This window comes from Aspergillus neoniger, assembly GCF_003184625.1.
Source record: "Aspergillus neoniger CBS 115656 unplaced genomic scaffold BO87scaffold_16, whole genome shotgun sequence".
In the NCBI taxonomy this organism is placed as follows: domain Eukaryota; kingdom Fungi; phylum Ascomycota; class Eurotiomycetes; order Eurotiales; family Aspergillaceae; genus Aspergillus; species Aspergillus neoniger.
The window spans coordinates 528,271-546,285 of record NW_020291144.1 but is presented as its reverse complement, the minus strand read 5'-3'; the positions used below and the strand labels follow the sequence as shown (position 1 = coordinate 546,285).

The window sequence follows — 18,015 nt, the reverse complement described above, 5'->3', positions numbered from 1 at the left end:
ATAACCCACGAATCGGCCAAAGGAGCCCTGGAAGTGAGTCTCAATGACAACCTATCCCGGTCTTTGATATCTGTGTTCTCAAACAAAGTAAACAGCAACTTCTTCAACCAAGACCAAAAAGAATAATATGTCGAAGCCATGAACACAATACGATACTTAGCTAGAAGGTACTATCATGAGGAGAGGAAAAAAGAAAAAAGAAATGATTAAGCTCCGATAGGGGGAATCGAACCCCCGGCTGCCGTGTGAGAGACGGCGATGTTAGCCACTACACCATATCGGATTCTTGTTGAAGAAGACAGCTCTCTTTGGCTATTAGAAGGGTAACTGTTACTACTACAAAAACTTGTGCGAGGGCACATATACATACAGTTGAGGTTCCACAATCTTCACACTTGCCGAACATATTATATGTGTTTTTAAAGCGACTACATAAGAATAAAGATACATCGTCATATACTTCACATTAATCGAATTATCCCATTAATTGTTAAAATCAATCAAAGACTCGATAAATATCGGATTGGTTACACAGTATCCTGAATCGTTCTTTACCTGAAGTATTGTTTGTTGTTTGGTTTCAACTAGTCCAGTTCAATCCAGTACAGTACTAGTAAACCCAAAGAACAAGGAACATGGGAAACGTAGAAACTAGCAATCAGTGTACTTGGCAACCTGGCCGAATTGTACACCATCCCCTTCAAATAACTGTCTTGCAGTTCTTGTACTAAGAATCAAAATAAAAAGAATCAGACGAGGTTACCACGCAGAGCCTGTTCCCTCTCAAGTGCCTCAAACAGCGACTTGAAGTTGCCGGCACCGAAGCCGCTGAAGTTGTGGCGTTGGATGATTTCGATGAAGACGGTTGGGCGGTCCATTAGGTGCTACATCATATTCATTAGTATATTGCATTGAATTATTTAAGTGGGAAAATGGTGCACATACCTTAGTGAAAAGCTGGAGCAAATACCCGCCCTCATCAAAATCGATGAGAATGTCAAGGTTGCGGATGGTTTCAAAATCCTCGTGAAGAACCAAGCCCGTCTTCTTGAGACGGATCTTAATGTCCTCGTAATACGTGTCGGGGACCTTGATGAATTCGACTCCGCGTGCCTTGAGGTTGGTGATGTCCCGGATGATGTCGTCGGTCAGGAGTGCAATGTGCTGCACACCGGCGCCGTTGTAGTAGTCCACGTATTCTTCGATCTGGGACTTCTTCTTGCCGACGGCGGGCTCGTTGATGGGCATCTTGACGACTTCGTTAGGAGAGGCCATGACGATTGACTTGAGTGCAGAGTATTCACTGTCATCTCGTGAGTTTACTGTTTCAGAGGAAAAGTATGTGGATAGTATGGGGTCACTCACGTGCAGATGTCTTTGTCGTCGACAGACCAGAAACGGTGGAAGCCAAGGGCCTTCTCGTAACTGTTGCATAATGGTCAGCACGCCCTCTCGTGGAAATAATAGTTTGTTAACTTACTATTGGCAGACACGGTCCATCTCATCCCAGTCTTGGTTACCGACGCAGTGGTCGACACGGTTCAAATATACACCGGGCAAATACTTGGTGATAGGGTCCTCGGGCCCATCCTCAACACGATACCCGGGCAGGAACGCGCCAGAATATGACTTGCGCTCCAGAAGGGTGTGGGTAGTCTCTCCATACGTCTGGATAGTCGCAACCCGAACGTACCCGTCCTTATCTTCGAGGCTGCGTGGAGCAGACACAATCTTGGCACCGTTGGCCACGGCTGCTTGATATACTGCGTCGACGGAGTCAACTTCGAAGGAGACGTCCTTGACGCCGTCACCGTGCTGTTCGAGGTGCTCGTGAATCTCACGGAGCTGCTTCTGCTCTTCGGGAGTGAGGAGTTCCATTTGGTCGAGGGAGCGGAGAGGAGAGGTCAGGACGAAGGTGATGTCGCCGTTACGGACAACGTGAGAGCAGATGGCACGGCTGCCGGTTTCGAGGCCGCGATATGCGACCCGCTTGAAGCCCATGCGAGTGACATAATATGAGGCGGTGATTTTGGCGTTGCCGACATACCAGTGGACGTGGTCATACCCCTTATAGCTGGAGATATCGGAGGTGGTAGCGGTAGCTGGCTGGGGGGAGGGAGGAGAGGAGATTGCGCTGGGTGCCATGGTGATGGGAGTGTGTGTTGTATGAAGAACAGCAAAGAGATTCTATAATACTTGGGTATAGAAGAGAGGTATCAAAGGGAAATATTATGTATCATGAAGAGGAGTGCGCCTGGCTACTTAGGGTCTACTTCCAGAGAGGTGAAAGGGGTCCCGGGACCATCTTTATAAGTCCGGATGAGGGCGGGCCTCCTGACACAGTCAATAGTTATCGGGAGGGTCCGTTTCCAGAAGACAAACTCAGTGAATCGGCCATGAATCATAATTACATTGTTTTGGGAAAGAGTAGAGGATAAGCAAGCAGTAGCAGCTTACAGGACGCCAGGATAGTAAACCAGCCGGGCCGGATGTCATCGGTTGACCCCGGAGAAGCCCGGCTGTCGGCGGGTATTTCGACTCCCACGGAACATCCGCTGCCTCGTTTACATCATGAGAACATCCACTCCGATGCATGCGGTGATTGCCACGGTCCCTGGTTCTGGATCTTGTTATAAGATAGGCTTTGATAAGCTCTGTCCACATGGCTCCGCGGACTATCGGTGAGCGTAGGTTAGCTCAAATACCAACGATTGTTCACCCTTTTCGGTGTCACCGATAGCAAGCATCCTCACTGCGAACACTACCTTAATATCAGCTACATCCCCTTTACCTCGATATACGTCCCAAAACCACAGATAAATCGATAATCCATAGTCCCGCGAAGGCGATAAGCAAGATGACCTCAAACCCAACCGCTAAACCCAACCTTACCACCAACGACTCCGCCGTTCTCCAAGCTCTTTTCGACGCTGAATCCTCCCCCTCCAACTCTATCACCATTAACTCTTCTCTCCCCGCCTATCCAGCCCACCTCAACATCACCCCAGAACTCCTCCAGACCCTGAAATCTCGCGAGGTCTCTATAATCCGTACCCTACAATCCGAAACCGCCTTGGACATCTCCACGATCCAACAAGCGATTAAGGATCTCGACACCCTTATCGCCCAGCATCCAACTTACCCATCCGCATACGTCAACCGCGCGCAAACACTCCGTATTCTCATTGACAAGACCAATACTCCCACTGAGAGCAGCGGTCAAGACAATGACGACGACAAGATTTTTGCCCCCGAAAACACAGAGCCCGCATCCACGTTACTAGCAGACCTAGGGAACGCTATTACGCTAGCGACACCTCGGTCACCTGCTGATCCGGTGTCGACAGTCCAGGCGCGCTTGTTGGCGGATGCGCATACGCATCGCGGGTACTTGCTACTTAAAGCGGCGAGAGTGAAGAAGGAGAGGAAGGAGGGGGAAATTATTGGTGGCCCGGAACAGTTGCGTGCCGTGGAGCCGGAGCAGTTGGAGGATATGGCTAGTCGCGATTTCTTCTTTGGGGGCAGGTATGGAAATAAGGTTGCACAGCAGTTGGCAGTGCAGACGAACCCGTATGCGAAGATGTGTGGGGCGATTGTGAAGGAGGCGTTGAGGAAGGAGGTTGTGGGTGATGATGTGGTGAAGATTTTTTTTTTTTTTTTTTTTTTTTTTTTTTTTTTTTGCTCGAATTGGCTGGTTTGGGTACTTTGCGGGGGGTGTAGTTTCGTTTTGGATGCTTTTTACATTCGTGTCTTACAATTTGTCAATTGGTCTCACATACCCAGATGAACGCGGATAGATGTTTTAAACTCTCCATTCGGCTATGACTGAATACTACTACTACACTGGTATCTGAAAAATGCCTTCGCTTTTCGTAACTTCGTCGAATCAGTGCTTAATGGTCGTCCTTGCACATTGTGTCCACGGAATTGTTCGGGTTCCGGAAATGCCTCTGCAGCGGTTGCCAGCTGTGTGCGTTGTATTGTTCTTGCACTTTCTGACAGGTCTTCAGGCCCCATTCAGACACGCCGACCATGAGACAGCTATTAAGGAATTAGTTGATGCTGACTTGAAAAAAGAAGTTTGCTTACCTCTCAAACATAAAGGCCATGCTGCCGTCGCCAACCTTTTGCGGCTTCAAATCAGCATTACTAGCACCTTCAAAGGCGTCCTTGTCCGGACCGTGGGCGCTCATCACATTGTGCAAACTGGCGCCCGCCGGTTGAAAGCCTCCACCAGTCTTGGCATCATAAGCACCGGAGATCAAACCCATAAATTCAGACATGGTGTTGCGGTGATACCATGGCGGGCGGAAGGTGTTCTCCGCCACCAGCCAGCGGGGCGGGAAGATAACAAAATCGGCAATGGCAGTGCCGTTGTGGTCGGACGGGCCAGTGAGGACGGTGAAGATGGACGGGTCCGGGTGGTCAAAAGAGATAGAACCGATCGTGTTGAAACGGCCCAGATCGTACTTGTAAGGGTAGTAGTTTCCGTGCCAAGCAACAATGTCGAAGGGGGTGTGGTTCTGACGGGCGGAGAAGAGAGTATTGTTAAACTTGCTGTACAGACGAAATTCGGATGGCTCTTCCTCGTCTTCAAAGAAGGCCACCGGCGCTTGGAAGTCTCGCGCGTTGGCAAGGCAGTTGGATCCGATGGGTCCCAGTTCAGGAAGCTGGTAGTGACCCTGATAGAGCTCACAGATGTATCCCCTCACCGGTCCTTCCGGGAGAGTCACACGGTATCTGTAGTACATTAGTCAAGGTCCTTATGCAAACACGACATGGAAATATCGGTGCTCACCTCACACCACGGGGAATTACGCAGATCTCATTGGGCCGAACCAGGAGGCGTCCCAGTTCGGTCTGGATGTCTAGCACACCGTGCTGCGGCACGATCAAAAAGTCGCCGTCGGCAGAATAGAAGGCTTCCCTCCCCATGTCTTTGCCCGCAGCGTACAGAATTATGCCCAGGCCATGTTTAAGAGTGGGATCACCAGCACCAGCAACAAGGTGAAGGCCGTGGACCCAATCCACAGTCTCATCCAAGTCGAAGGGATCCCACCGAAGCTGGTTTGGAATGTGGTGAAGCTTCTGTGTTTCGGTGGTCATGTGGGTGTGGTATGAGTCGCCATCTTCGGCCACAAAATTCTGGTGAGCAGCCGCAGGGAGGATTCGGTACACCCAAGTCTGTCTGTTCTCATGTCTAGGGGCAGTAAAAGCTGTCCCCGAGAGCTTCTCGGCATAGAGCCCATACGGCACCTTCTGTGGCGAGTTCTGTCCTATAGGCAGAGCTCCCTTGACAGCCTCCGACCTAGTAGTAGGAATCAGTCAGACTTGACATCGACAAGCGCCACCCAGAGACCCCTGCTTCCTAGCACTCACTCATGGTACGAGTCAAAGCCGTTCTGGTAGGAATATGGATCAGCGTGTTTGAAGTTAGTGACGGGCATGGTGGATAGCTGTTCAGTGGTTCAGTCTCTATGACTGCTTCACTGCACAAAGCGTTCCTGAGCCAAGGAGGTTATATAAGAGTGGATTAGCTTGTACAACTCGCACGCTCTCGCCTGGTCATGTGCATGGGTGGCGAGGGGCAGCACGGGATTGGAATGCGCCATCGGCAAGGCCACCAAAAGCCATTCAATTTTCAGGAGATTCGCGGGATTCGGTGTTCCTGGAGCAAATCGGGAAAACCGGGGATTTGCGGGGGTGCGGAATTGGGCCGGCGGGGAAGCTGAACTGCCCGCGCCGGCCGGCAATAAGCGGGCGCGGAGTCCATTCCGCTGCCCTCCTCTCCTCCATCGGAACCCCTCGAGGGGTAGTTGTCACAGGATTCGTTTTTAACATCGGCATCGCAGTTGTCTCGGTGTTGCTGCTGGATAGCTACTGACTACTTGCATTTCCCTTCTTTTCATCATTTCTCCCGTCCTTAACCGCCTCCCTTCTCATCATGGCTTCCTGGCTGCAGATCCCCAAGAACTCGCCATTCTCGTTGGCGAACATTCCATTCGGTATCATCACCTCTGCGAAAGCTCCTTCGCGCGTAGCAGCTATTGCTATCGGTGACTATGCGCTGAACCTGAACGCCTTTGCTTCATCCGGCGGCTTCTCCCAGCTGCCCGCGATCCAGCCCCATTTGAACGTGTTCGGCCAACCCACCCTCAATGCCTTTGCAGCCCTGGGCCGTCCAGTTCACCGTCAAGTCCGCGAATACATTCAGTCCGTTTTCCGCGCAGATACTCCTTTCCCTCAGGTCTTGAAAGACAATGACTCCCTCCAAAAGTTGGCCCTCCTGCCGCTATCGGAGGTGACCAACCATCTTCCCATGCAAATCGGAGACTACACAGACTTCTATGCCGGCCTCAACCACGCCTACAACCTGGGTGTCTTGCTTCGTGGACCAGACAATGCTCTGCAGCCCAACTATAAGCACCTGCCAGTCGCATACCACGGTCGCGCCTCGTCCATCGTGGTCTCAGGCACCCCCATTCACCGTCCCAACGGTCAGATCCTGGCCAACCCTACCGCAACCCCCAAAGTCCCTACCTTCTCTCCTTGCAAGAGACTCGACATTGAACTAGAGATGGCTGCTTTTGTCAGCACCCCTAATGACATGGGCAAGCCCGTCTCTGTCAACAACGCCGAAGACCACATCTTCGGCTTGGTGCTCATGAACGACTGGTCCGCTCGTGACATCCAGGCCTGGGAATACGTTCCTCTGGGACCGTTCAACGCCAAGAACTTTGCAACCACCATCACCCCCTGGGTTGTCCTGATCGACGCTCTAGAACCCTTCCGGGTCCCCAGCCTGGAGCCCGAAAACCGGGAAAACGTCCTGCCCTACCTGCGCGAGAAGCGCACCGACAACGTCTTCGACATTCCCCTCGAATTCGAGATCACCAACCAAGGCGGCCAGCCTACCACCGTCTCGCGAAGCAACGCCAAGAACCTCTTGTTCTCCTTCCCTCAGATGCTGGCCCACCACACCATCACGGGATGCAACCTCCGGCCCGGTGACTTGCTCGGTAGTGGAACCATCTCCGGCACGGAGCCCCAGACACAGGGCAGCTTGTTCGAGCAAACCAAGGGCAAGGAGCCTCTCAAGCTGGCCGATGGCTCGGAGCGGATATTCCTCGAAGACGGAGACACCGTCGTCCTCAGAGGCAAGGCGGGCACAGAGGGCAACTACGTCGGATTTGGCGACTGCAGTGCCACCATTCTCCCCGCGGTGAAGCTGGAGTTCTAGACTGCAATTAGCAATTTCAAGTCCCTTTTCGCACGATCGCACGTCATGAATCCCATTGCCTATTATATTCCTCGATATTGACATGATGTGAATGTGAACCCAACAATGACAAAGTTACATTCAAAAGAGAAAATCCTGGTCCAGACCCTTTCCCCCTAATAGTCCGCGGAGCCACGGAGCCAATTCAAACTGTAGACGTAACATCCAGATCCAGACCCACCAAACCCGAACTTATACTTAAAGTCAGTCCAAACCTAGATAGAATGAGAAAAAGAAAAAGAAAAACTATGAAACCCACCACTTCAATCCCAAAACACACTTATCTAGCCCACCCCTCCAAACCAAAACCTTTCCCTATCTCACTGCTTATCACCAACCCTAAACTCCTCCGGCGTATCATCCTGACACCTCCAATGCGCCCTCCTAACAGCCTCCACCTCCTCCAACCTCTCCCTCACCCCCTTAATAACCGGAAAGTTCCCCAAATCCACACCCACTCTCTCCGCCCCCCAAACAGCAGGCAAAAGACACACATCCGCCAAGGTAATCTCATCCCCAACACTATACCTCCCCGCCGTTTTCTCCGCAATTGCTTCGTACGCCCGGAACCCATCCTCTACGAACTCTTTCGACCATGTCTCCCTGTCCACGCCGAGCGGCGCCACCCGCTTCAAGATCCGCATGTTCGTGACCGGCTGCACGTCGCAGGCGATGATGTTGGCTAGGGTGCGAACTGTTGCGCGCGCCGTGGGATCGGAAGTGGCTGGGAGGAGGGGTGGTGCTGTTGGGTGGGTTTCTTCGAGGTATTCCAGCGCCGCGAGGGACTGGGGGATTATGATTGTCTTTCCATCATTTGTGTGTTCGGGGTTCTCGATGATGAGGGTTGGAACGCTGGCGGAGGGGTTTAGGGATGTGTTTTGGTTACTGTGATGCTCGTTTTTGAGTAGGTTGATGGGGATGGAGGTGTAGGGGATAGATTTTAGGTTGAGGGCGATGCGGAGGCGCGCGGAGCAGGAGGAGCGGAAGTAGGTGTGGAGGGTTATGGTTTGTTCGGGCATTTTGGTTTTGTAGAGATGTAGGTGGGTAGGCTATGTAGAATGTAGTTTTAGGCTTGTAGGTTTGTAGGCTTGCGTAGTATAGAGGCTTGTAGCGTGTAGCGAGTAGCAGTAGTTGTAGCAGCTAGTAGGCTAGTATGTGGGTTATATGGGTTACAGCTTACCATTCTATGTACGTATTAGGTTGCAGCGGAGGTGCGGAGGGCTTGGACCGCTGCGGGGTGTGTGTAGTACAGTACCTGCGTGTGATCATTCTTTTACACAATATATCCGTGTTACTTTGGGAGATATTGCCTATATCCATTATATTCTTGGTGGTAGTTGGAATCATATGCATCTGCTAGTCGTATACTGCGGAAGCGTTCCGTAGGGATGGAGGCCCGGGCTGGGAGCTACGCGCGTGGGTTGCCGCGTCTTCCCGAGGAGTCACTTTGTCCAGACAGCCGGGTTGGACAAGGATATTCATGGGCATTATAGTGTGAATCGGATTTTCACTCAGAATCCTCTTTTTGTGAATGAAGGAGTGGGGGCGCTGCCGGGTCCCGAGTTCGAGCTGCTCGTTTCTTGGGCTTAGTTGACGTCACGGCAGTTATGTTTGCCTGGTTCGAGGATCTGTTCTAGACAAGAGCTAAAATCTGGATCCCAGAGAGCCAAAACGGTTAGGTTTGGCATACCCCTGGCATACAGCGTCGCATTCAGCATAAAGTCTGATAACCAAGATGGTGCTGGTTTGTGCAGGCGATGACATAACATGCAGCGTATACGGACTTCGCCGTAGCAATTCTCGATGACACCATGAGCAGCAAATACCGACCATCTTTGACACCATTTCGACCTTGATAGTGAGATTGGGATTCCAGCTGCGTTTGGCTGGCTGTCCAATGGGCCGTATCTACGGAGGAGTATACGAGGTCAGCTGTCATATCTCTGTCCTTTGCCCGGCTTGGTGAAAGGGCTCGGGTATTTTCAGGCCTCCGCCCGCGGCAATCGGCGGGTATTTTGCGGCTCCCCACCAGTCTGCACCCCCCTTTTTCCCCTTCCCACCTGCAATATCCGCTCCCAGCGAACCTTTGATACCCGCCTAATCTAGCCCTTTTCTAGCCAGCCAAATATCCGGGTCTCTTTATTGCAACCTCAATCTTATCACGAAAATGCTATTGGCCGGGCCGCTACGCGTTCAGTAATGGAAGTTAGGGGGCCGTCCCGCAGCGGAGACGCCTTGAACCGGGCATACCAGCGGACCTACAAGGCCTGTCTCTCCTGTCGTCAGAGAAAGGCAAAATGCGATCTGGGAACAGACTCGGAAGGTCTCCCATTAGGACCGCCCTGTGCGAAATGTCGTAGAGAGCAGAGGGAGTGTGTGTTTAGCGAGAAGAGGGCGTGGGAGAGGACAAACAAGCGAGGTGCGCGATGCCAACCCCTTCCGGCATTACTATCAAGATGATTGACACCGAGTAGGACCGTCTGAAGAAGGCGTCACGCCACCTTCAAGTGTACGCCGAAGGCTATCAGCCACTCCCAGACGTAGCAGAGACATCCCGGACGATGTACTTCAGGTGGTTGATGACAGCCCGGTTCGTGATAATGGCAAACGCGGGAATAGCTATAACAGCCCACAGCAGCCATACAGTTCCGAGAGACGCCGTGACCGTCATCACTCCACGTCTACCTTGGCAAATTCCATGATGCGTACCGTGGTCTCAAGTGGAAACGATGCGCTTAATATTCTCTTCGAAGCAGCAGCAGTTCACAGCCAAGAAAACAGCTCCAATAGATCCGAGACACAATCACGAAATACACAGACTTCAACGGCACAAGCCAGCGACGTAGACCACTCCGGTGATCATGCGCAGACTATGTTTGCTGCTGAGGCTATAGCCAAGGCAAAGCGTCCAGTCAAACTTTCCCCTGTCTCGAAAGAGGTTCTCGGTGTTTGGGAGACTTGTCGCTTTGTCAAGATGGGGTGGTTCACTTCAAGAGAAGCGGTCACGTTAATTGATCAGTTAGTGCAGATATGTAGACGCGCATTTGAAAATTACTTACAATGCCAGGTTTTTCAAGAATATGACACCGCTATCCCCGATCTTAACAAACTTTTATGCGGACCACAATAATCACCATTGGCTCGTGACACGGGACCCTGTCTTGTGCTGTACAATCTTGATGCTTTCATCACGATACCATGTATTGCCAGGGGCTGGCGGCGAGTCCAGAAACTTCTTCATTCACCATCGACTCTGGCAGCATTGCCAGCAGCTGGTGGTGCGGCTAATCTTTGGCCAGGAGAAGTCGTCTCAGACTCGGATAAGGAGCATAGGCACGATCGAGGCTCTCTTACTGATGTCAGAATGGCACCCTAGGTCTCTCCACTTTCCACCCGAGAGCGATGGATGGGATTCCGACTTGGTGCTGGCCCCAGAGCACCAAGAATCGGAAGGTTCATCGGCCGACAGGTGGCTCGAGGATATGATCGAGCCAGCCAAGAGATCAGATCAAATGTCATGGATGTTGCTTGGCTCTGCTTTATCGCTTGCGCATGAGCTTGGCATCTTCGAGCTGGATGATAAGAAATGCGACTACACTTCCGTATATGAAGGGTCTATATCTGATGACCAGATCAAGCTCCGCAGGCAGCGCGTACAACGGCTTCTATACGTATATATCAACCAGCTAGCCTGGCGAATAGGTTGTGTATCACTTATGCCACAGAGCCTAAGCCATGCTATTGCAGGTCGACAAATCAGCAGGGCTTTGAGCCAACCGGGAGACGAGTGGCTAGCATTTATGGATTCCTGGATGGATCTTACAAAGCTGGCAAAATCTGTTACTGATACGTTCTTTCCTTCCGTATCGTTTGCGCGACAGCAGTTCCATAGTGGAAGGTACATCGACTTGTTGGATCACTTCCGTACGCTACTTGTCAGGTGGAAAGATGATCATCTCCGGCCACAAGGTAGGCATCGTCTCTTGAGATTAAGCGGTCTTTCGTCTTACTATTGTCGATGATGTTAACTTCTTCCAGTTCTTAGCAAACACTTTTTCGATATTCTATTCATTGAGTATCATTTTGTCCGCGTCTATACCCATTCGGTAGGGATGCAGGCAGTTGTTGAACGTGCCGTTGCAGACAGTGAACCAAATGCGGAAGACGTCCGGGCCACCAATATTGATCCGATCGACTATGAGTATATCCAAGAGGTTATTGAAGGCTGCTGTCAAATACTACAAAAAGTGGCTCAACTGGGTGAAACCGGGGCTCTGCGTTTCTCCCCCGTCCGAATCTTCCTTCGAGTCACTAGCTCCTCCATTTTCCTGATGAAGGCTCTTAGTTTAGGGACCCGGCCTGCAAAGCTCCGTGAATCGCTGGACATTCTCGATCGCAGCGTGCAGGCGCTTAAGTCTAATGCGCTCGATGACATTCATTTAAGCTCTCGGTATGCTGCTCTACTAGAGATGCACGTATCGCGTTTAAGACGCAACCTGTTGGCTTCTTCCAAATCGGTGAAGCATAACCATAGGACAACTACGCAGCCCTCAATGGCGCCTTCTCACAGCATGGAAAGCGACAACGGCGCAATTATGGGCGTCCCTGTGTCGCAGAATGTGACAGACATGAACTTCATTCCATCATTGAGCGGCATCGCCGCCGACGACTGGCTCTCGTTGCCGTTTGATCCGTCGATGGCACCTTTCGGTATCAGCACTGGTGGACAATTTCCGGCATATGAAGGAGGAGCATTGAACTTCATCTGGAACCTGCCATCATAGCATTCTTGTAAATAGCAAAATCAAGGAGTGCGGGATCACTTCAGGATATTAAAATAGCACTTTTTTTTTTTCTCAATGCACGGGGCGTCACTTCCGCCAAACAAAGCACAGGAAAACTTTAACCTGCATATCCCTGCTTGGTTTTTCTTCTATTGTCATCCCGGCGTCTAGAGGTCCTTGCCACAGCCACGAAAACCAGGGCGCGGTCTGTTTGGATGCCCGGATGGGACTTTTCGGGTGGTTATCTGCACGTGACTGCGACCCCCGTCCGAAGTCACGTTTCCCGGCGAAAAAAGCCAAAAACTTACTGTCGCGATCCGCCATCCTCTCCGTCCCGGACCCCAGACTCTGTTCTTTAAAGACAGCATCCAGCCTGTCACTCCGACCTGAACTCCTCAACTCCTCCATCCTATCCCGATTGCCCCTTGAGGCTCATCACCCGACTATCGATTATCTCATTCCCAGCGTTCCGACCCTCGTCCGGATAAGCTTGGAGTCACCTTCTTTCGACCTACACTTCCTTTGATCCGTGCAGTTCGACCAGTACAGCAGGTCTTCGAGCTTACGACTCCACTCACCTCCCTCCTTCTTCTCCGGTCCTCTCTTCTTCCTTCATATTCGATATGGATCACTCCAGAGATCCCTGCCCCTGGGTTGCTCTTAGCGACTTCGGTGGTGCTTTCTGTATGGGTGTACGTCACTGGTTCTCCCAATTGATTGTGTTTGTCACCAAAGGGTAAAAGCTAAATATACTCTGTCTCTATAGGCAATTGGTGGTGCTGTCTGGCACGGTGTGAAGGGTTTCAGAAACAGCCCCTACGGAGAGCGTCGGATAGGTGCCATCACAGCCATCAAGGCTCGTGCGCCGGTTCTCGGTGGTAACTTCGGTGTTTGGGGTGGTATGTTCTCGACGTTCGACTGTGCGATCAAGGGTATCAGAAAGAAGGAGGATCCTTACAATGCTAGTATGTTTCCCGGTCTATCCGTGAGGGATGGCTACGATGTTTCTATGCGCCTTGGAATTGGGAGTCATATCTAACGATCCACTTTGCAGTCATTGCTGGTTTCTTCACTGGTGGTGCTTTGGCCGTTCGTGGTGGTGTCAAGGCTGCCAGAAACTCCGCTATCATGTGCGCTGTCTTCCTGGCTGTCATTGAGGGTGTCGGTATCGGTTTCCAGAGAATGATGGCCGACAACACAAAACTAGAGGTGAGATCATCCCCCGCATTTGTCTCTGATGTCGTGTGGCCACTCGACCTGCAAAGGCTACACCTCATCGCTGAAGCTTATTGAGTACTGACTTGCCACTGCTTTAGCTTCCTCCTGCCCCTCCGTCCGGCGACAAGGCCGTCGCTTAATTTACCAATCGCTTCACGTTAAGACCTACGATTTCCCCGCCGTTGTCAGCAATATTGCCATATTATTTATATTCCTCCCTCGTGTCTCTCTTCTCTGGTGTTGGCTGGGTCATATCATTTCAGGATGCATGGTATAGAGGTTTTCGATTCATGCTTCGATCCCTTCTCTTAAAAGATGTGTTTTTGAGAAAAAAAGGGTTTTGCCGGCGATTTTGGATTGCACAGCCTTGCATCCTTGTGTGTTTCTGCTTTGTCGGAGGCGAACAAAAAAAGAGACGTCTCGGCACTCATCTTCGGTTCTTCCAGAGATGTATTTTCATTTTTTCTTGTACATTAACATGCAAATTTTACAGGTGTAATGTGATATCCTTAAACTTAACTAAGTTCATACACTACTTCATACAGGAGGAAAACCTCAGCCGGAAAACACTCGGGGATCTAGAGGCGACTAATTACATCCATCATATAATGACATCTCCGCCATACCCGATAAGCTCTCGATGTGCCCGCCGATCTAATCCATACTAGCTTTGCCACGACAAAACTATATTCCAACCCGGGGTTGGAACCGGAACTTGTTCCCTACTAGACTACAACAGGATGGAATCAATCCATGTCCCGCTTCCTCCGCCAATGACTGATCGCCGAACACGAAGTATTCAGCATGTTCCCTGGGACAAGCGAGGCGGGGAGATGTTCGTTCGAAGAAATTGTCCTCGCCGCTTTTACTATGGCCAGATGACAAGATAGGATGCATTGTGTAGATGTGACGAAAGAGTTCCTTGCTGGCCGGTTACGATGGGGGATGTAGTACGCTTGAAAGCAAGTAACAGTTGTTATGCTGTTGCGATGAAACAAACTAATGACAATGTTGCGCGGTCAGGGTTGAGGGTCTGTTCAATTCATTGATAGTACTTCGTAGTGTAGGGCATTATTTTGCATGGTTGGCATCGGTAGTATTCGGGGGTCACGCCAGCTTTACTCGGCGATATCAGATCCTAGGTTCGGGTCTGTGCCCTGGTGTAGTATATTGCAGTCGAGGGTGGATATATATATATATATATTGGCGAGAAAGAAAGCTGGAATTAAATGTTGAGAAGTTTTCAGCGCAAATATATATTTATTGAGCAGATCGACTTCAAGTTGCATCCCCTTGAAGCAGTTGTACTATGATATTGTTATTTGTGGTCGGTATTGAGGTGTTTACGGAAGGGAGAGATTGCCAAATATATGATTATAAACTATCAGTATGTAAAAGCAAAAAGATTAGCTCAGAACATTACTTTATTGAATGCATCATCATGATACTCTTCTACGTAGTCAGGATAGTATCAAATATTTATAAAGGAAGAAAATAAAAAAGAAATGTTTGAGCTCCGATAGGGGGAATCGAACCCCCGGCTGCCGTGTGAGAGACGGCGATGTTAGCCACTACACCATATCGGATTACTTGTTGAAAGAGATAGTAAAATGCGCAATAAGAGCCATCACAAAACTAGGTACTAGTCCAACGCCTTTTGGAGCATCGTGTTTCATGTCCCAATGTCTGTTGTTGCTTTTTCAATGCTACATCCCACCTCTCCCTTCTTCGTAGACTACCTACATATTTTTCGTAGAATATACACCAACCGCGGAAAAACGATCAACATTCTCTACAGATAGAAAGCTGGTCGGACTCATAGTGTGGTAGTGAATACCGATGAATCCTCCCACACACCACCTCTTGGATTTTCAGCATACACCTGAAACATGTTACAAACAAGTCAATGCTCAAGCTCTCAAAGCTCTCTCTCTCTCTTTCTCTCTATCAAAAAAGCTCTATATAGGATCGGGAAAGTGAATCTGTCAAATCGGCGGGCGAGAGCCAGAGGCTCTTAATCCCCACAAGACCGAAGCTTGGCGGTTCTTGCTCGATCGTCACGTTCCTCTCCTCACTTTTCCCTCGTGTAATTCTTCCCCCCCTCCCCTTCTTCCTTGCCTGTCCATCTGCAGCTCTTACTGCGTCCCCGACGCCCTACCATACCACTGTGTCATCCCTCTTGATTGACGCAGCTTCTCCAATCTTCTAGGGTCATGCATTGAGCTGCAGTAACCCAGTGAATGCTCTTTCTACTACCCTCTCCATTGAACGCGTCCCTTTAAGTGTTACCATATTCGCTACGCCTCTCTTTTCCTGGCTCGACCCCCCGCGTCCCCGTGAAACATGGAAGAAGGCGCGTCTTCTCGTCCGACAGAAACCCCCGAAGGCTCTGCCGGCGGTGATGATCACAATGCCGCCTCGAGTGCCGCGAAGAACCCGGCCTTGAAGGATCGGAAGTGCCAGTACTGCCATCAAGCGTTCACCTCTTCGTCCCTCGGTCGCCATCTGGATCAGTTCCTTTTCAAGAAGAAACCAGACGGTATTCATGACGTTGAGGAAATCCGGCGCATTCGGAGCGGTATCACTCGCCGACAGGCCCGTACCTCGTCTGGCAGACGCGATACTCCCGAGAGAACAACAGGAAAAGGCCAGCAGGACTCCTACACTCCGGGCGATTCGGGGTCAAAGTCACGCGATGGCGCGTATAGGATGATGTTCAACACGCCTACGTGGCATGCGACCGGTGTGATCAATGATATTCCCAATCCTAGCCAGTCACAGGATACTAGCTCGTCTCATTCGCGCATTGCGCCCTCGCAATCACGCACTGGGCCGCTCCCTTTTCCGGATAGAGGTGGCTCGAACAACCCGGATACTATGAGGGCATTGGAGCTGGCTCTGCGCGAAGTCCTGGATAATATCAAAGCTGCAACGTATGTACATCACCTGGCATTTGCTAACTATGCGCTTGTATTCGACAGCGTTGGTAGTCTATGAGCGATTGGAACGCTAATTTTGATATACTTGATAGTTCCAGAATGCGTCCCAGACTCTCCCCGTTCGATTTCGATATTCAGGCGCAAACCTTCCCTTCCCTCTGCCTGCAGTTGCTGCCCCCGCCTCCTAGTCTATTCGCAGCAAGTCCGTTTCCGTCTCCATCATCATTCCCACTCCAGCCCCCGGGAGTGGAGCATCTGGATATTGTCCGGCAAGCGCTTCGTGCTAAGATCGATCAATGGCAGTCGGATCAGCGCACCGCCGAGTCCAACAACAACTCCCAGTCCGGAAGACCAAGTCTGGGCCTAGATTCGAGTATGATCAGCCGGAGCGCGCAGCAGCACGAAGACCTAAGTCTGCGGCACTTGGAGCTGGCATTCAAGCATTGGGCCTCACTGCCGACAGATGCAAGGAGAGACGCATGGCAGCTCGAGATCACGCGCGCATTCGCAAGGGAAATGGAAAAACGAAAGTCGCTAGATGACCAGCTCGCGCGCGTCCAACAGGAGGCAAACCAACTTCGTGCCCAGGTAGAAAGACTAGGCTCCTGCCAATGGCCCAGGGAATTCGCGATCTTCCCCCCGGACACGCTCCCGCTCCCACGAGACGTCGCCCGAGAACTCGACTCCAAGGAGAGCCAAATCAGCCCTACGGCCTCACGCTGGGACTACGACAATGTGGTCGCGAAATGGAAACGAGTCGTCATGCACGACAGAGGCATGGGCCGCGTTGGCATCGGCTACGCCAACAGCATGCAGGATGATTATCGCAGCGCAGAACCCAGACACCCACCCACTACCACCGCACCCGCAACCACCAGCGATGACCCTACCCGCTCTAGGATGTTGAACCCCCCGTCGGCACTGAGCCCCGGCCCTTCCCCCTCAAACACAAGTGGTGGACCCTCCGCGCCTCCAAGCCAGCAGACCTCGCCCTATATGCACCAACATGACAGCACCCGGAGTCCCGATGAGGGCCCGCAAGCTAAACGGCCTCGCCTGATGAACGGCCACCACATCGAGAACCCTCCGCACGCTTCTGACGGCGCACCTGCTCCTACTGGCCCTACTTCCTCCTCTACTACTGCTACCACAACAACGGCTACAAACCAGGGGCCTGCTCCCGCTCCTCCCTCCACTACTTCCTGGACTACCACTAGTGCCCAACCGTCCGGTATACCCTCAAACCCGGCCAACCCTGCAGGTCCCACGCCTCCGCCGTCTTGCTCCGGGTAAGAACTGTCATTGGGGTCCAACTGGACATATCACATCCTCTTTGGAGTCAGCTCCAGAGTATGAGTATAGCCCGTAAACAAAGAGGAGCGGGTACCGCCGTGTGTGCGCGTGTTCATTCGATCAAATGTGTTTCTCTTACATACGATCTTGGAGATCTACCAAGCTAGCTACCAAGGGCTCCAATTTATTGTGAAGATTGGTATTGGGCTACAATACAAACTTATGTTCCATACAAGCTTTGGGAGGAGAGAGAGAGGGAAAGAGAAAGAGAGAGAGGGACCTACCATACACTCTCTGCTGGATGTAAATATCCAAAATGGCATCACCGCTGCATGTTCACTTTTCTCCACCATCTATTGCAAAAAAGACAAAAATAATCTTGGCAGAGAGTAGTTATCTAATATGCAAATTACTACTATAGCATTATGTCACAACCGGACTGATATATATTAGTAAGGGTACATGAGATAACATCATACATTCTTAAGTACTACTTGGAAAG

At 51.1% G+C, this 18,015-nt stretch overlaps 8 protein-coding genes and 2 non-coding genes across 10 annotated transcripts; 5 read left to right on the top strand and 5 right to left on the bottom strand.

Moving 5' to 3' along the window:
* Positions 1-211: 211 nt before the first annotated feature.
* BO87DRAFT_t140 lies at positions 212-283 on the bottom strand. The gene has a single exon. It is a non-coding gene; the product is annotated as a tRNA-Glu (tRNA).
* Positions 284-451: 168 nt separating this feature from the next.
* BO87DRAFT_376685 (4-hydroxyphenylpyruvate dioxygenase family protein) lies at positions 452-2,398 on the bottom strand. Its single transcript, XM_025623356.1, has 4 exons — positions 1,481-2,398; positions 1,366-1,425; positions 946-1,303; positions 452-884 (listed from the first exon to the last, which is right to left on the bottom strand). Exons 1-4 carry the CDS (start codon positions 2,143-2,145, stop codon positions 750-752), a joined length of 1,218 nt encoding a protein of 405 aa, XP_025479799.1. The 5' UTR covers positions 2,146-2,398; the 3' UTR covers positions 452-749.
* A 266-nt stretch (positions 2,399-2,664) lies between these two features.
* On the top strand, positions 2,665-3,797 carry hmgX (the record flags this gene model as incomplete). The annotated part of the gene is made up of 2 exons (XM_025628934.1): positions 2,665-3,626; positions 3,784-3,797. The coding sequence occupies exons 1-2, from the start codon at positions 2,858-2,860 to the stop codon at positions 3,795-3,797; spliced, it is 783 nt and encodes a 260-aa protein (XP_025479798.1). The 5' UTR covers positions 2,665-2,857.
* On the bottom strand, positions 3,795-5,514 carry hmgA (putative homogentisate 1,2-dioxygenase (HmgA)). Its single transcript, XM_025623355.1, has 3 exons — positions 5,380-5,514; positions 4,799-5,308; positions 3,795-4,740 (listed from the first exon to the last, which is right to left on the bottom strand). The coding sequence occupies exons 1-3, from the start codon at positions 5,445-5,447 to the stop codon at positions 4,086-4,088; spliced, it is 1,233 nt and encodes a 410-aa protein (XP_025479797.1). The 5' UTR covers positions 5,448-5,514; the 3' UTR covers positions 3,795-4,085.
* A 332-nt stretch (positions 5,515-5,846) lies between these two features.
* Positions 5,847-7,446, top strand: fahA (fumarylacetoacetate hydrolase FahA). The gene has a single exon (XM_025629385.1). It carries the CDS (start codon positions 5,945-5,947, stop codon positions 7,238-7,240), a length of 1,296 nt encoding a protein of 431 aa, XP_025479796.1. The 5' UTR covers positions 5,847-5,944; the 3' UTR covers positions 7,241-7,446.
* maiA (maleylacetoacetate isomerase MaiA) lies at positions 7,264-8,543 on the bottom strand. Its single transcript, XM_025623354.1, has one exon. It carries the CDS (start codon positions 8,296-8,298, stop codon positions 7,600-7,602), a length of 699 nt encoding a protein of 232 aa, XP_025479795.1. The 5' UTR covers positions 8,299-8,543; the 3' UTR covers positions 7,264-7,599.
* Positions 8,544-9,340: 797 nt separating this feature from the next.
* BO87DRAFT_359144 (putative C6 transcription factor) lies at positions 9,341-12,149 on the top strand. Its single transcript, XM_025621503.1, has 4 exons — positions 9,341-9,698; positions 9,754-10,297; positions 10,347-11,248; positions 11,318-12,149. The coding sequence occupies exons 1-4, from the start codon at positions 9,479-9,481 to the stop codon at positions 12,061-12,063; spliced, it is 2,412 nt and encodes an 803-aa protein (XP_025479794.1). The 5' UTR covers positions 9,341-9,478; the 3' UTR covers positions 12,064-12,149.
* Positions 12,150-12,385: 236 nt separating this feature from the next.
* BO87DRAFT_376677 (protein transporter TIM17) lies at positions 12,386-13,910 on the top strand. Its single transcript, XM_025623353.1, has 4 exons — positions 12,386-12,755; positions 12,830-13,028; positions 13,118-13,272; positions 13,380-13,910. Exons 1-4 carry the CDS (start codon positions 12,687-12,689, stop codon positions 13,419-13,421), a joined length of 465 nt encoding a protein of 154 aa, XP_025479793.1. The 5' UTR covers positions 12,386-12,686; the 3' UTR covers positions 13,422-13,910.
* Positions 13,911-14,795: 885 nt separating this feature from the next.
* Positions 14,796-14,867, bottom strand: BO87DRAFT_t139. Its single transcript has one exon. It is a non-coding gene; the product is annotated as a tRNA-Glu (tRNA).
* Positions 14,868-15,367: 500 nt separating this feature from the next.
* Positions 15,368-17,944, top strand: BO87DRAFT_406847 (uncharacterized protein). The gene is made up of 2 exons (XM_025626025.1): positions 15,368-16,214; positions 16,313-17,944. Exons 1-2 carry the CDS (start codon positions 15,625-15,627, stop codon positions 17,511-17,513), a joined length of 1,791 nt encoding a protein of 596 aa, XP_025479792.1. The 5' UTR covers positions 15,368-15,624; the 3' UTR covers positions 17,514-17,944.
* The last annotated feature ends 71 nt before the right edge of the window (positions 17,945-18,015 follow it).

Excerpts from the sequence above, each read along its gene's own strand:
- BO87DRAFT_376685 (XM_025623356.1), bottom strand. The coding sequence starts at position 2,145 with ATGGCACCCAGCGCAATCTCCTCTCCTCCCTCCCCCCAGCCAGCTACC. Across the intron at positions 1,304-1,365 it reads GACGACAAAGACATCTGCAC|TGAATACTCTGCACTCAAGT; the intron begins GTGAGTGACCCC and ends ACGAGATGACAG. Across the intron at positions 885-945 it reads TGCTCCAGCTTTTCACTAAG|CACCTAATGGACCGCCCAAC; the intron begins GTATGTGCACCA and ends AATATGATGTAG.
- hmgA (XM_025623355.1), bottom strand. The coding sequence starts at position 5,447 with ATGCCCGTCACTAACTTCAAACACGCTGATCCATATTCCTACCAGAAC. Across the intron at positions 5,309-5,379 it reads GGCTTTGACTCGTACCATGA|GTCGGAGGCTGTCAAGGGAG; the intron begins GTGAGTGCTAGG and ends TCCTACTACTAG. Across the intron at positions 4,741-4,798 it reads GTAATTCCCCGTGGTGTGAG|ATACCGTGTGACTCTCCCGG; the intron begins GTGAGCACCGAT and ends AATGTACTACAG.
- fahA (XM_025629385.1), top strand. The coding sequence starts at position 5,945 with ATGGCTTCCTGGCTGCAGATCCCCAAGAACTCGCCATTCTCGTTGGCG.
- maiA (XM_025623354.1), bottom strand. The coding sequence starts at position 8,298 with ATGCCCGAACAAACCATAACCCTCCACACCTACTTCCGCTCCTCCTGC.
- BO87DRAFT_359144 (XM_025621503.1), top strand. The coding sequence starts at position 9,479 with ATGGAAGTTAGGGGGCCGTCCCGCAGCGGAGACGCCTTGAACCGGGCA. Across the intron at positions 10,298-10,346 it reads GCGGTCACGTTAATTGATCA|GTTTTTCAAGAATATGACAC; the intron begins GTTAGTGCAGAT and ends TTACAATGCCAG. Across the intron at positions 11,249-11,317 it reads TGATCATCTCCGGCCACAAG|TTCTTAGCAAACACTTTTTC; the intron begins GTAGGCATCGTC and ends AACTTCTTCCAG.
- BO87DRAFT_376677 (XM_025623353.1), top strand. The coding sequence starts at position 12,687 with ATGGATCACTCCAGAGATCCCTGCCCCTGGGTTGCTCTTAGCGACTTC. Across the intron at positions 12,756-12,829 it reads GTGGTGCTTTCTGTATGGGT|GCAATTGGTGGTGCTGTCTG; the intron begins GTACGTCACTGG and ends CTGTCTCTATAG. Across the intron at positions 13,029-13,117 it reads GGAGGATCCTTACAATGCTA|TCATTGCTGGTTTCTTCACT; the intron begins GTATGTTTCCCG and ends TCCACTTTGCAG.
- BO87DRAFT_406847 (XM_025626025.1), top strand. The coding sequence starts at position 15,625 with ATGGAAGAAGGCGCGTCTTCTCGTCCGACAGAAACCCCCGAAGGCTCT. Across the intron at positions 16,215-16,312 it reads GATAATATCAAAGCTGCAAC|TTCCAGAATGCGTCCCAGAC; the intron begins GTATGTACATCA and ends TATACTTGATAG.